The 13902-nt window shown below is 40.3% G+C and overlaps 1 protein-coding gene across 1 annotated transcript in view; it reads right to left on the bottom strand.

The window, feature by feature from the left end:
* Ccdc175 (coiled-coil domain containing 175) overlaps positions 1–13902 on the bottom strand; it is a 72024-nt gene that overhangs the window by 53988 nt on the left and 4134 nt on the right. The window contains exon 3 of the mRNA XM_055595335.1: positions 12604–12715. Within this exon, the coding sequence (XP_055451310.1) occupies positions 12604–12715 (112 nt within the window). The remainder of the gene's footprint in view (positions 1–12603; positions 12716–13902) is intronic.

Genomic DNA, 13902 nt, shown 5'->3' with positions numbered 1-13902 from the left:
CAGGCTCTACTGACAAGCAGTCTGGGGTGTACCTGGAGATTCTGCTTTTCCTAACAAACCTTCCCTTGCTGCTCCTGATGCTGCTCCACAGACCACATGACAAGCAGCGAGGCTTTGGGATATAAAGCCAATGAAAATTTCTCAATTACACATATTAGCACGGCTCAAAGACCTTACATGCTAATGTGGTATGTTTTTTTCCCACTAACATATTTTTCCTGTTTGTATAACTATAACCCAATCTGGAAAATAAAGACAGACAAGTGAAGGAAGTAAAACAGACACATTTTAAAACATTCTTTTTGGTGCAGATTCTGTTGAGTCTCTTTTCCCCCCTGTGTTCTATTTTCTACATATTGTTCTATTTTCCTTCTCAAACCAATGTAGCACTAAGCCTATTGCTTTATTATATAACCTGCAGTACCAGTTAGGGTACAGTTGCAGGAAAGAACTCTCATACTAAATTCAACAACAAAAGTTTGTTATAAAGAGCTACTAACTACAACCATAATTTGGAGTAACAAGGAACTACTGTAGACATAAAAAGAAGACTTCAGAGTAAGTCAACAGAGACAGTGAATCCAGTGGAGATGAGCTGGGCACAGGACCAAAACCCATTCTCCTCTATCCAGAGGAGGCCTGTCTGGCACTGGAGCAGCTCTAGGCTCGAAGATCTGTCTGCTCCCCAGCTACCTGGCCCACCTGGGTCAGAAGCAGTGAGCCCAGCACAGACAGTGAACCCAGTGGTACACTGAGCTTTGGTCACGTGCTTAGGTAGGCACAGGACCAAAGTCCCATTGTCTGCCATCTCAAGGAAGCCTGTGGGGCACCAAAGCAGCTCTAGGCTAGGAGATCTTTCCACCTGCACCCCAGCTGCCTGGCCTACCTGGGTCACAAACACTGAGCCAGTAGAGACAGTGAACTCAGCAGGTCACCCTCCCTTCCTTAGCTGCACCTGAATTTCCAGCACCCATTCTTGAGCCCCTGGCCATCTCTCATCTTCCTGTAGACTACTCCAGATTCCATAGACAGGTGGACGAAGTCTGCAGTATAGGCTCCATGAACAAACAGTCAAGGTTACAGACAACCAGATGGCTAGAGGCTGGCATAAGAATACACTCAACAAAGACCAGGACATCATGGCTTTCCCAGAACCCCCCCAAAATCAATGGATATACTAATGCAGGTGAAACACAGGAAAGTGATCTTAAATCTATGATTATGTAGTTATTAGACACATATAAAGAGGAAGTGAACAAACAAATAGAGGTCATCATGGACATACAGGAATCCACAAACAGGTGAAGGAAATTTGTTCAACACATGAAAACAATTAAAATCAATAAAGAAAACACAAACTGAGAAAACCCTGGGAATAGAGAAATTAGAGAAGAGATCAGTAACCACAGAGATAAGCATCACCAACAGAATACAAGAGACGGAGGAAAGAATCTCAGGTGCTGAAGATACAATTGCAGAAATCAATACATCTCTCAAATAAAACAAAAATGGAAAAGTTCCTGATACAAAAGATCCAAGAAATCAAGGACACCATGAAAATATGACACCTAAGAATAATTGGAATAGACAAAAAAAGGATTCCAGATTCCAAGGTCCAGAAAAATATTTTCAAAAAAACATAGAAAAAAATTTCCCCAACCTTAAGAAAAAGAGACTATGAAAGCCAGAAGGGCCTGGACAGATATCATGTAGACACTAAGAGACCACAGATGCCAACCCAGAATACTATACCCAGCAAAACTTTCAATCAACATAGATGGAGAAAACAAAATATTCCATGACATAACTAAGTTTAAACAATATAGACATAGTAACCCAGCATAACAGAAGATACGAGAAGGAAAACTCCAACCCAACAAGAGCAACTACACCCAAGAAAACACAGGATAAAGATACCTTTACAACAAAAAAGCAAAAGAAAACAAGCACACAAACATACAATTCCCACCAATTCCACAATAAAAGGCATAGGCAATCATTGATCATTAATATCCATCAACATTAATGGCCTCAACTCTCCAATAACTCAAGTTTCCAATAACAGACTAACAGAATGGTTTCAGAAACAGGATCAAACATTCGGCTGCATTCAAGAAACACATCTCTGCAACAAAGATAGACACTGCCTCAGAATAAAGGGCTGAAAAAGGTTTTCCAAGCAAATGACCCAAGAAGCAATCTTGAGTAACCATTCTAATATCTAATAAAATAGACTTTTAAACAAAATTAATCAAAAGAGATGTAGGAGGACACTTCATTCTCATCAAAGGAAAAATCCACCAGGAGGACATCACAATCCTGAATATCTATGCCCTTAAAACAAGGGCTCCTGCATTTGTAAAAGAAACATTATTAAAACTTAAATCACATATTTGTCACACCTACGCCAGTGTCGCCATAGTAGCTTATGCTACAGGGCGGGGGATACGCTTTCTCCAGAAATTCGTCCCCTGGAAGGTCCCTGGCAGACTCATCCCACTTGGAAAAGAGATGTATTCTGAGATTTCTACGCCTTTTCAGTTGTGGCTCTGGGGCTGGATTAATGAGTTTTTTTATCTTTCTCTGTGACTGCTGAAATAGCACAACTAATTTTATAAAGAAATTTATTATTAGTAGATTGTTAAAGGCTTTAATAAAAATAAAATGTAAAAGGAATAAGTTTAAGAAAAGTAAAAAATTAGATTTAGTATTAATAGGCATTAAGAATAGTGAAAAAATAATAGGCTCCTTCTTAAGAAATAATAGCATGAGAGGTGCAGCTGGCGGGAGTTTCCCCTCCCTTCACTGCCTTGTTCCTAGAGAAGATCATAAATATTAAGCAGGACATATGGAAGGACGGTTGGAAATAATCAAACTCAGAGCTGAAATAAATAAATTAGAAAAAAGAGAACAATTCAAAGAATTAATGAAACCAAGAGCTGGTTCTTTTGAGAAAATCAACAAGATAGACAAACCCTTAGCCAAACTTAATAAAAGGCAGAGAGACATTATCCAAATCAATAAAACCAGAAATGAAAGGGGGGACATAATGACAGACACTGAGGAAGTTCAAAGAATCATTAAGTCCTGCTTCAGAAGCCCATATGCAACAAAATTTGAAAATCTAAATAATTTTCTTGATAGATTTTATTTGCCAAAATTGAATCAAGATCAGGTAAATAAATTAAATAGTCCTATATCCCCTAAGAAAGTAGAAGCTGGCACCAAAAGTCTCCCATGCAAAGAAAGCCCAGAACCAAATGGTTTCAGCATGAAATTCTACCAGACCTTCAAAGAAAGGCTAATTTCAATACTCTTCACACTATTTCACAAAATAGAAAGAAAATAAAAAGAACATTACAAAAATCATTCTATGAGGCCATAGTCACCTTGATGCCTAAACCGTACAAAGACCCAACAAAAAAAGAGAATCTCAGACCAATATCTCATGAACATTGATGCAAAAATACTCAATAAAATACTTGCAAACCAAATTTCAAGAACACATCAAAGATATCATCCACCATGATCAAATAGGCTTCATCCCAGGCATGCAGGGGTGGTTCAATATATAGAAATTCTTCAATGTAATCCACCATATAAACACACTGAAAGAAAAAAAATAACCTTATTATCATCTCCTTAGATGCTGAAAAAGCATTTGACAAAAATACAAAACCTATTCATGCTTAAAAGTCTTGGAGAGATCAGGAATACAAGGCACACACCTAAACATAGTAAAGGTGATAATAGCACGCTTATAGCCAACATCAAACTAAATGGGGAGAAACTTAAATCAATCCCAGTGAAATCAGGGACAAGGAAAGGCTGCCCACTCTCTCTGTATCTCTTCAACATAGTACTCGAAGTCCTTGCTAGAGCAATAAGACAACCAAAGGAGAACAAGGGGATACAAATTAGAAAGGAAGAAGTCAAAGTATCACCATTTGCAGATGATATGATAGCATACACGAGTGACCCCCAAAATTCTACTGGAGAACTCCTTCAGCTGATAAACATCTTCAGCAAAGTGGCTGGATACAAAATTAACTAAAAAAAAAAAAAATCAGTAGACTTCCTGTATACAAAAGAGAAAAGGGCTGAGAAAGAAATTAGGGAAACAACACCCTTAGGGAAACAACAATAGCCACAAAGTATTTTGTGTACCTTGGTGTGACCCTAACCAAGCAAGTGAAAGACTTGTATGAAAAAAAAACTTCAAATACCTCAAGAAAATAATTGAAGAAGCTATCAGAAGATGGAAAGATCTCCCATGCTCATGGATCGGTAAGATTAACATAGTAAAAATGGCCAACCTACCAAAAGCAATCTACAGATTCAGTGCAATTCCTATCAAAACTACCAACAGAATTCTTTACAGACCTTGAAAGAACAATTCTCAACTTCATATGGAAAAATAAGAAACCCAGAATTGCCAAAAACATCCTGTACAATAAAAGATCTTCTGGAGGTATTTTTATCCCTAATCTCAAGCTGTACTATAGAGTAATAATAACAAAAACTGCATGGTACTGGCATAGAAACAGACTGATGGATCAATGGAATAGAATTTAAGACCCAGAAATAAACTCACACACTTACAGACACCTGATTTTTGACAAAGAAGCCAAAACTATACAATGGAAAAAAGACAGCATCTTTCAACAAATGATGCTGGCCTAACTGGATGTCTACATGTAGAAAAATGCAGATAGATCCATATTTATCACCCTGCACAAAACAAGTCCCAATGGCTCAAAGATGTCAACATAAAACCAGACACACTAAGTCTGTTAGAAGAAAAAGTGGGGAATACCCTTGAACTCATTGGCATAGGACACAACTTCCTGAACAGAACACCAACAGCACAGGCTCTAAGATCAACAATCAATAAGTGGGACCTCATGAAACTGAAAAGCTTCTGTAAAGCAAAGGACATGGTCAACAGAACAAAACGACAGCCTACAGACTGGGAAAGGATCTTCACCACCTCTACATCTGACAGAGGGCTGATATCCAGAATATTTAAAGAAGTGACTAAATTAAACACCAACAAACCAAATCATCCAATTAAAAATGCGGTACTGTTGATGATTATTAACTTTTATTATTGATTTATCTTTTAGTTAAACAGTGGTTATTCCTAAACCAGCTGTATACCTAAATTACCACACAGAGACTAGGATTTATTTAATTAACCTAGAGCACAATGCTGGGCAACACTCCATCCTAAACCTCCATGCCCTCATAGCTTCCTCCCACACAGATTTTCCACATTATACTTGCTTTTTAATATTATCTTAGGTCTGGTTCATCTCTCCTGGTGTTTCCAGGTCCTCTCCTCTCAGATCTCTCTTCTCCAAACCATCCTCCCACTTGCTTCTTTTTTCTCCCCTCCAGATCAAAATGTCCCACCCTATTCTCTCCATTCTCAGCATTGGCTGGTTATTATATTGGCAATACAGAGAATAAATGGTGGCATGTTTCAGCAAACTGAGATAGATGATGCTTAGAATAAGAAGCACAATGCAATGTCCAGATTGAAACCAGATAGGGGGGTAGAGAAATCAGTATATGAATGAGCAAGGGTAAATTGTATACATTCCACAAGAACATAATACCAACACGGTACAGAGAATTCACAATAGAAGAATATCAAATGGCAGGGAAACACTTAAAGAAATGTTCAATGTCCTTAGTCATCAGGGAAATGCAAATCAAAACAACCTGAGATTTCATCTTATAGCCATCAGAATGGCTACGATAAAAAAAAAATCAAGTGACAACACATGCTGGAGAGGATGTGGAGAAAAGAGAACCTTCTCCACTTTTGATGTGAATGTAAACTTGTACAGCTACTTTGGAAATCAATCTGGCGCTTTCTCAGAAAATTTGGAATAGTGCTACCTCAAGACCTAGCTATATCACTTCCTGTGCATATATCCAAAAGATTCTCAACCCTACAACAAGGACATTTGTCAATTATGTTCACATGCTTTATTTGTAATAGCCAGAAGCTAGAAACAACCTAGATGTCCCTTAACCGAAGAAAGGATACAGAAATTGTGGTACATTTACACAACGGAATACTACACAACTATTACTAACAAGGAAATCATGAAATTTGCAGGCAAATGGATGGAACTAGAAAAGATCATCTTGAGTGAGGTAACCCAGAAGCAGAAAGACATGCATAGTATATATATCAACTTATATATTAATATTAGTCATATAATATAGAATAACCATACTAAAAGCTACAGATCTAAAGAAGCTAAACAACAAGGAAGATGCTTTTTTCTCATTCAGAAAACAGGATAGACACCAGAAGCAGTAGAAGAGAAAGAACACCATGGGAGCCTACCACAGATGTCCTCTAAAAGCAGGAGTTCGAAGCAGATGCAGAGACTCACAGCCAACCTTTGGACAGAACACAGGGAGTCTTATGGAAGAAGAGGAATATAAAAGGATCCAGAAGGGCCAGGAGCCATACAAGGAGACCAATAATGCCGAAAAAAAGATGGGGCCAGGGGCGACTGCAGAGACTGACGCATCAATGAAAGACCATGCATAGACAGAACCGAGACCCCCTGCTCATATGTAGCCATAGACAGCTCAATCTTCATGTATGTTCCCTGGTAAAGGGAGAAGAGACAGTCTCTGACATGAACTCAGTTGCCTGCTCCTTGATCTCTTCCCCCTGGTGGGGTGACCTAGCCAGCCCACAGAGGAAGAGAATCCAGGCAGTCCTGATGGGACCTGATAGACAGACTAGGGTCAGACAGTAGGGGAGGAAGACTTCCCTTATCAACAGACTAGGAGAGAGGGCTATGGGAGGAAGAGGGAGGGAAGGTGGGACCAGGAAGAGATGAGGGAGGGGGCTACAACTGGATACAAAGTGAATAAATTGTAAAATGATGATGATGATGATAATGATGATGATGATGATGATGGCAGACATAACTAGAAGGCTTATGTCTGTTGGGATGGAAAACAAATGCATTAAGTGCTGAGCTGAGTGATTTTGCTGGAGAGCTCTCTAGAGTGTGCCAGAGGACTTGTCCATACAAACGGAGCATAACTGCTCAAGGAAAGTCAACAGAAGCTCTTCACAGAGCCATGTCTCTCTTTGGCATCGCCATGAAGCCTCCCAAAGGGTTCTGGGAGATGGGGATATGTTGGGCATTGAAAGCTGCTTGTAGGACTGAGGAATGCTAGCATCACGGACGTGGAGGTGTCTACCAAACCCAACACTAGAGCCTAAAAAGAAACTCCTCCTTCTCTATCATACTTCCCAGTGTCCTCTACTGCCAACACTGAACATCATGTCAGCAAGGGGTTAGGGGTGCCGGCTAGTTTTATATAAACTCAACTCAAGCTAGAGTTATCTGATAGGAGGAAACACTCATTGAGAATATGTCTCCATCAGATCCAATTGTAAGGCCTTTCCTAAGGGTCCAGCCCATTGTGGGTGGTGATATCCCTGGGCTGGTGGTCCTGGGTTCTATGAGAAAGCAGGCTGAGCGAATCATCATGAGCAAGCCAGTAAGCAGCTCCCCTCTATAGCCTCTGCCTACAGGTTCCTGCCTGCTTGAGTTTCTGCCCCCACTGTTTTTAATGATAAACTCTTATACGGAACTCTAAGTGAGATAAACCCTTTCCTTCCAAGTCATGGTATTTCATCACAGTCGGGGGGGGAGATCTGCAAGTTCCAGCTCCTTTATTGTCAGGCAGATATCAAAATGCAGACTTAGAGCTGAAAGTCAGTAAGTGGTCCATCTATCTTTGAAAACAAAACACTTGCTTTATGCCAGGTGAAATTTCACATTCTTATAATCCCAGCACAAGGGAAGTAGAGCAGACAAGTCTGGGCTACATAAAACCCTGCCTTAAAACAAGCAAATAAAATAAAAGCCAAAAATAACAAACAAACCAAAACGCCATTTCCTTATTTGAATCCCTCTTGCTCTTTCAAGGTGGGGCCCTTGGGAAACAGAATCTGAGGTTTTTGTGCAGAAAACTTATAGTTCTTTCAGGCCTGTCTCTGGTGAGGTAAAGGTGGCAAGACTGCAGGGGGGAGGTCAAATGTGAAGGCATTTAGAGCTGGTCCACTCTTACAGGAGAGCGGCATAGGGGCTGATTACCGAACAAACCCCGCCCCAGGGAGGGGCTGTCACGGAGGGGGAGCTGCTCTCTATGCTCAAGGTGATTCTCGGAGAGGAACTCAGTCACAAGCCTTGGCTGACACTTCTTCCAGCCGGGAAGATAAAGTTGGCTCCTGGCCTGACACCAAAAATTTAACTAAAAATGATTACAAGAGCTAAACGCAAGAGCCGAAGGTTTGAATCTTGGGGCCTGGAAGTACATTTTGGTGATGAGCTATTCCCCTAGCGTGCATGGGATGGTGGGTTTGATCTCTACAAAATCCAAATCAAAACGCTTAAAAGATACTGTCATCTGGATGTGATTCATTCAGTAAGAACTTAACTCTAAGCTACCACATTGGAGATAGCCACGTACAGCATTATCCGGCAGCCAAGAACCCAGTGAAGATGCTGACTGCTAAAAATGGCTGCCTGCAATCGACAGTAGTCTGCAACCGAGTCTTCTTCCCTCCCTTTTTCCTTTCCCAAGCCACCACAAAGGCCAAAAATACACATATTCACAAGTGAGTAGACAGGAGAGGATAGAGGACAGATGGACAGACGGGTTAATGGTAGAAGCTTGTGTGTAGGTCTGAGGGCAGTGAGGGCATTCTCTGTAACTAATAAAAGTGAGCCTTCTACCTGAAAATCTGAAATAGATGAAGCCTTGCTGAAACTAAATGGTCAGATGAAAGTCAAACATTCTAATGTAACACAGCATAAACTGCTTATTTGTACTTGCTTCTTTATCTGTTAAACCAATGCTTACATACTGTGCTTCTCTGCTATCAAGTCATGGCTTCTAGGCCATTCTCAAAGGTAGAGCAGGTACCCAAGACAGCCTCACATATAGGCAATGGAACTGTGCTATGAAATGAAGGAATATAAAAATGAGAAATGAAGGAATAGAGGTTTTGATGCGCTCTTAGTCATGTTGGCATAATAAAAAGTCCAAGCATGATAAACAAAATGAAGCCAAATTTTATTTTCTAAATCCAAATAGTTGCTTTTAGTGTTCACCTGTATAAGCTGACAGTTGCCAACAGAAGCTGTGCCGTGCTGTATTGTGCTTGGTTGCAAATGGTTCGCTTCTGATTGGTTTATTTTGCTGAATGCTGTTTTCAAGTATCCTCTGTGTGGCTAGTTGAAACTCATTCTACTTGGGAGTAACGATTTGTTCACTGTTATAGCAAGACCAGTGCTATCTTTCACTTTTTAGTTAGCACCATTAAGGCAGGCAGTCTTAGACTTTGTGCTTAAAGGATGTTAGATCTAAAATCAGATTCAAAGAGGCACAAGTTCAGAGGAATTCGGTTTTATCTGTTTGTAATATTAAAGAGAGATTAACAGTCAAAGATATTTAGGTTATAATTGACCTTGCCTGGTGGGATGGCGCAGGCTCATCCTCCAAGGTAGGAGTTGGAAAAGGAAACTGTAAAGCTTCTGTAAAGGAAAGGATACCATCAATAGGACAAAACAGCAGCCTACAGGAAAAGACCTTTACCAACCCTACGTCTGGTAGAGAAATAATATCCAAAATATATAAAGAACTCAAGAAATTAGACAGCAACAAACCAAACAACCCAATTAAAAAAATGGAGATAAAGAGCTAAACACAGAATTCTCAACAGAGGAATATGTAATGGCCGAGAAGCACTTAAAGAAATGTTCAACATCCATAGTCATCAGGGAAATGAATATCAAAATGACTCAGAGATTCCATCTTACACCCATCAGAATGGCCAAGACCAAAAACACATGCTGGCAAGGTTGTGGAGAAAGGGGAACCCTCCTCCATTGCTAGTGGGAGTTCAAACTGTACAACGACTTTGAAAATCAATTCGCCAGTTTCTCAGAAAATTGGGAATAGTTCTACCTCAAAACCTAGCTATCCCACTCCAAAAGATTCTCCACTATACCACAAGGACACTCACTCAACTATGCAGCTTTATTTGTAATAGCCAGAAACTGGAAACAATCTGGATGTCCCTCAACCAAAGAATGGATAAAGAAAAAAATGGTACATTTACAGAGTGGAATACTACTTATTTATTCAAAGCAAGGAAACCATGAAATTTTCAGGCAAATGAATAGAACTAGAAAATATCAACCTGAGTGATGTAACCCAGACCCAGAAAGACACCATAGTATGTATTCACTTATAAATGCCATAAATTACAGGATAACCATGCCTTCATCCACAGACCTAAAGAAGCTAAGTAACAAGGAGGGCCCAAGGGAGGATGCTTGAATCTCACTCAGAAGGAGAAATAAAATAGACATTGGAGGTGGACCGATCCAGGAAACTGGTAGGAGAAGGAGTGGGGAGGGGAAGGGGGTCAGGTGTGGAGAGTGGGGTGGAGCTGGGAGAGAGAATGGAAGTTGTTGTGGTGATAGCTGGAGACCTGGGACAGGGGAGTCTCCTGGGAGCCTATGGGAGTGACCCTGAGACTCCTAGCAACTAGTGGATGTGGAGCCTGAAGTGGCCACCTCTCATAACCAGGTGGGACTTCCTGTGAAGGGAGGGAGATACCAACCCATCCACAAAACCTTCGACCGAAATTTGTCCTGCCTACAAGATGTACAGGGATAAAGATGGAGCAGAGATTGAGAGAATGGTCAACTAATGGCCACTGGTCAACAACAGCCAACTTGAGACCCATCTCATGAGTCTTACGTGTCAGCTTGAGACTATAGTGTCAGCCAGCTCCTGACACTATAAATTTTACTCTTCTATGCTTGCAGACTGGAGCTTAGCATATCTGTCTTCTGAGAGGCTTCATCCAGAAGCTGATGGAAACAGATGAGGAGACCCAGAAGGCAAATGATAGGCTGAGCTCTGGGAGTTTTGTGGAAGAATGGGAGGAAGGATTAAGGGAGCCAGAGGGGTCAAGGTCACCACTAGAAGGCCTACAGAGTAAAATAACCTGGGCCCATGGGAGCTCACAGAGACTGAACCACCAACTGAAGAGCATGCCTGGGCTGGACCTAGACCTCCCTACACATATGTAGCAGGTGTGCAGTTTGGCCTTCATATGGGTCCCCCAACAACTCATGCAGGGGGCTCTCTCTGACTCTGTTACCTGCCTCTGGATCCCTTTCCCCTAGCTGGACTGCCTTATCTAGCCTTAGTGGAAGAGACTGGATGTGCCAGGGCAGGTTGGTACCAATGGGGGGCCTCCCCAGAGGGAAGAAGGGGCTTGGGGGACTGGGTGTGGGTGTGAGGGTGGGACTGGGAGGAGAGGTGGGAGAGATGTTGTGATTGGGTGTAAAGTGAATGAATAAATTGATTAATGAAAAAAGAAAAGATAAAAGGCTTTATGACATTAGATTTTGGAATGCTTTCTTTAATACAATACCCAAAGCATAGCTGACAAAAGAAAAAAAAAATGAATAAGTCAAAATAAAAGCCTTCATCAAAGGTCACCATCAACAGAGGGCAAAAGCAATCTCCTGAGTAGAAGCGGGTATTTGCAAGTGATATATCTAGTGAGAGGTTAACATTGAGAGTGGTAAAAACTCAACAGCCCAGCAATGACAAATACAAAGCTCAATTACTATAAGAAAGCGCCTGGATGAACAACCATTTCCAGGAAATCCAGTAATAACCAACACACACAGGAAAAGACACTCAAAGGCACTGGTCGCCGGACATGTTCAAATTCAAACCACAGTGACATTCTAATTTATGCTGAATATAAGAGGTCTCATCGAAACAAACAAAACCAGGAAATAACAAGTGCTGACAAGGATGTGGATCCCTGGGCATTGCTGGTGGCCATACACAATTGTTGATCATATATGTATATATACATACATACATACATACATACATACATACATGTAGAACCATCTTACAATCCAGCAATTCTATTTCTTGATATAGAGCCAAAAGACTTAAAAGCAGCATTGAGCTGTGCATTCTGACACCGTTTGTAAGCATCATTATTCACAACAGCCAAAAGGCTGAAGAAGCACACAAACTGTCCGCTAGCAATAGAATGGGTGGTGGACGCATACAACGGGATGCTATCCAACCTTTCCAAGGAGGCACACGCTGACACGTGCTCCCTATGAGTAAGCCTTGAAGACACTATGCTAAGTGAAAGGAGCCAGTCACAACAGGACTACTTTTATGAAGTACCTAGAGTCACCAACGTCATACAAACAAAAAGTAGAATGCTGGATTAGGACATTCACAGTGCCTAATTGAAGTGTGTCACTATTATTCAGAAATGAGCTGACCCACCTCTTGGTCAATTTAGCAACAACATTATGCAAATTAATTTTCCATATCGTGTATTATCTCCATTTAAAATGAGGGACCGCAGGGTTCATGTGAGGTAATCTTTCTATGGACGCTTATGTAAGCACAACTATTAAGTCCTTTCTTAAGGAGCACTTGGCTCTCTTCCTGTGATAGACACTAAAGTCCTGTAGCTTTTGACTTCAGAAGTACCTTCCATCTCCCTGTTAATGGAGTTAGGCACAGAATCCAGCAGAAAGTAAAGCTTGCTCAGCTCCATGCTTTCAATCTCCAGGAGCTCTATCGTGTTTTTTCTCATTTCCTCCTGGAAAAAAAATAATTACATTTAAAAAATTAATGCATCAAAACAATAATTTTTCTTCCTAAGAAAGAATATCACTGTTTGGGGCAGGGGGTGGGGTTTGAAACTTCGTATCTACTAGACATCTCCTGCTGCTGTTTTTATGTGGCAGACAGCAGGGAAAGATGATGATCTACAATCACATTTTAATCTGTCACTGCTGATTCATCTCCAATTTCTGTTGTTTTTCTTTCACTCAGAACTTTTTTCTTCTGTGTACCCAGCTTTATTTATTTATTCATTTATTTATTTATTTATTTATTCATTCATTTATTTATTTATTTATCTATCTATCTATCTATTTATTTATATTTTGCAGTACTAGAGATTGAATCCAGGGCCTTATCTATGCTAGTCAAATGCTTTGCCACTGAGCTACATGACCAGCCTTGTACCATTTCATTCTATTCACCTAAATGGAAAGAGTCCAACAAAAGAGGCAACCCTAAGAAGGCCACTCATTAAAAAAAAAAAAAAACAACCAACCAAACAACAACAACAACAACAAAACCAAAATTCCCTCTAAATAGTCATGTAGGAATAAGAGAAGAGTGTTTTTCTCTTCTCTTGAAAATGTGTATGTGCACATACATATGTATACCATGGCTATATGTGATACCTGTAGAGACTGAAGGAGAACAATGGATCCCCTGGAACTGGAGCTGTGAGCCAGGATGTGGGTGCTGGGAACCAAACCTTGGTCCTCAACAAGAGTGTCAAGTACTCTTAGCCACTGAGCCATCTGTGCAGCTGCCATGTTTTTCTTATGTCTCTAAATCTAACCATCTTGTGAGGGTTGATTTGTTTGCTTGTTTTTAGGTGTAAATGCATTTAAGGGGGGGGGACATTCAATAAAATAAATAAAGCTATAGCTAGTTTATGACCTTAGAAACTTCCACTGCATTTTACCAACTGAAAATCAGATTGCGTAAGTGTATACACATGTGGTATTGTGTCTGCAAAATCATAAAATTCAATGCAGCGATCACCTGTACTCTGAAAGTAAAAAAGTTAATTGTAATAATTTGAGGGTGGTGGAATTATTGTGGCTTTTATTTTCTTACCTTTGCTTATTTATTTATTTATTTATTTTGTAAAAAATTCCAGGGTAAACATGTACTAGTTTAATAATAGTAAGTATTGGACATGTT

Source organism: Psammomys obesus, unplaced genomic scaffold, assembly GCF_907164565.1.
Source record: "Psammomys obesus unplaced genomic scaffold, mPsaObe1.curated_primary_1811, whole genome shotgun sequence".
In the NCBI taxonomy this organism is placed as follows: domain Eukaryota; kingdom Metazoa; phylum Chordata; class Mammalia; order Rodentia; family Muridae; genus Psammomys; species Psammomys obesus.
Note: the sequence above shows the minus strand (reverse complement) of the source record. Positions and strands in the feature narration are given on the sequence as shown.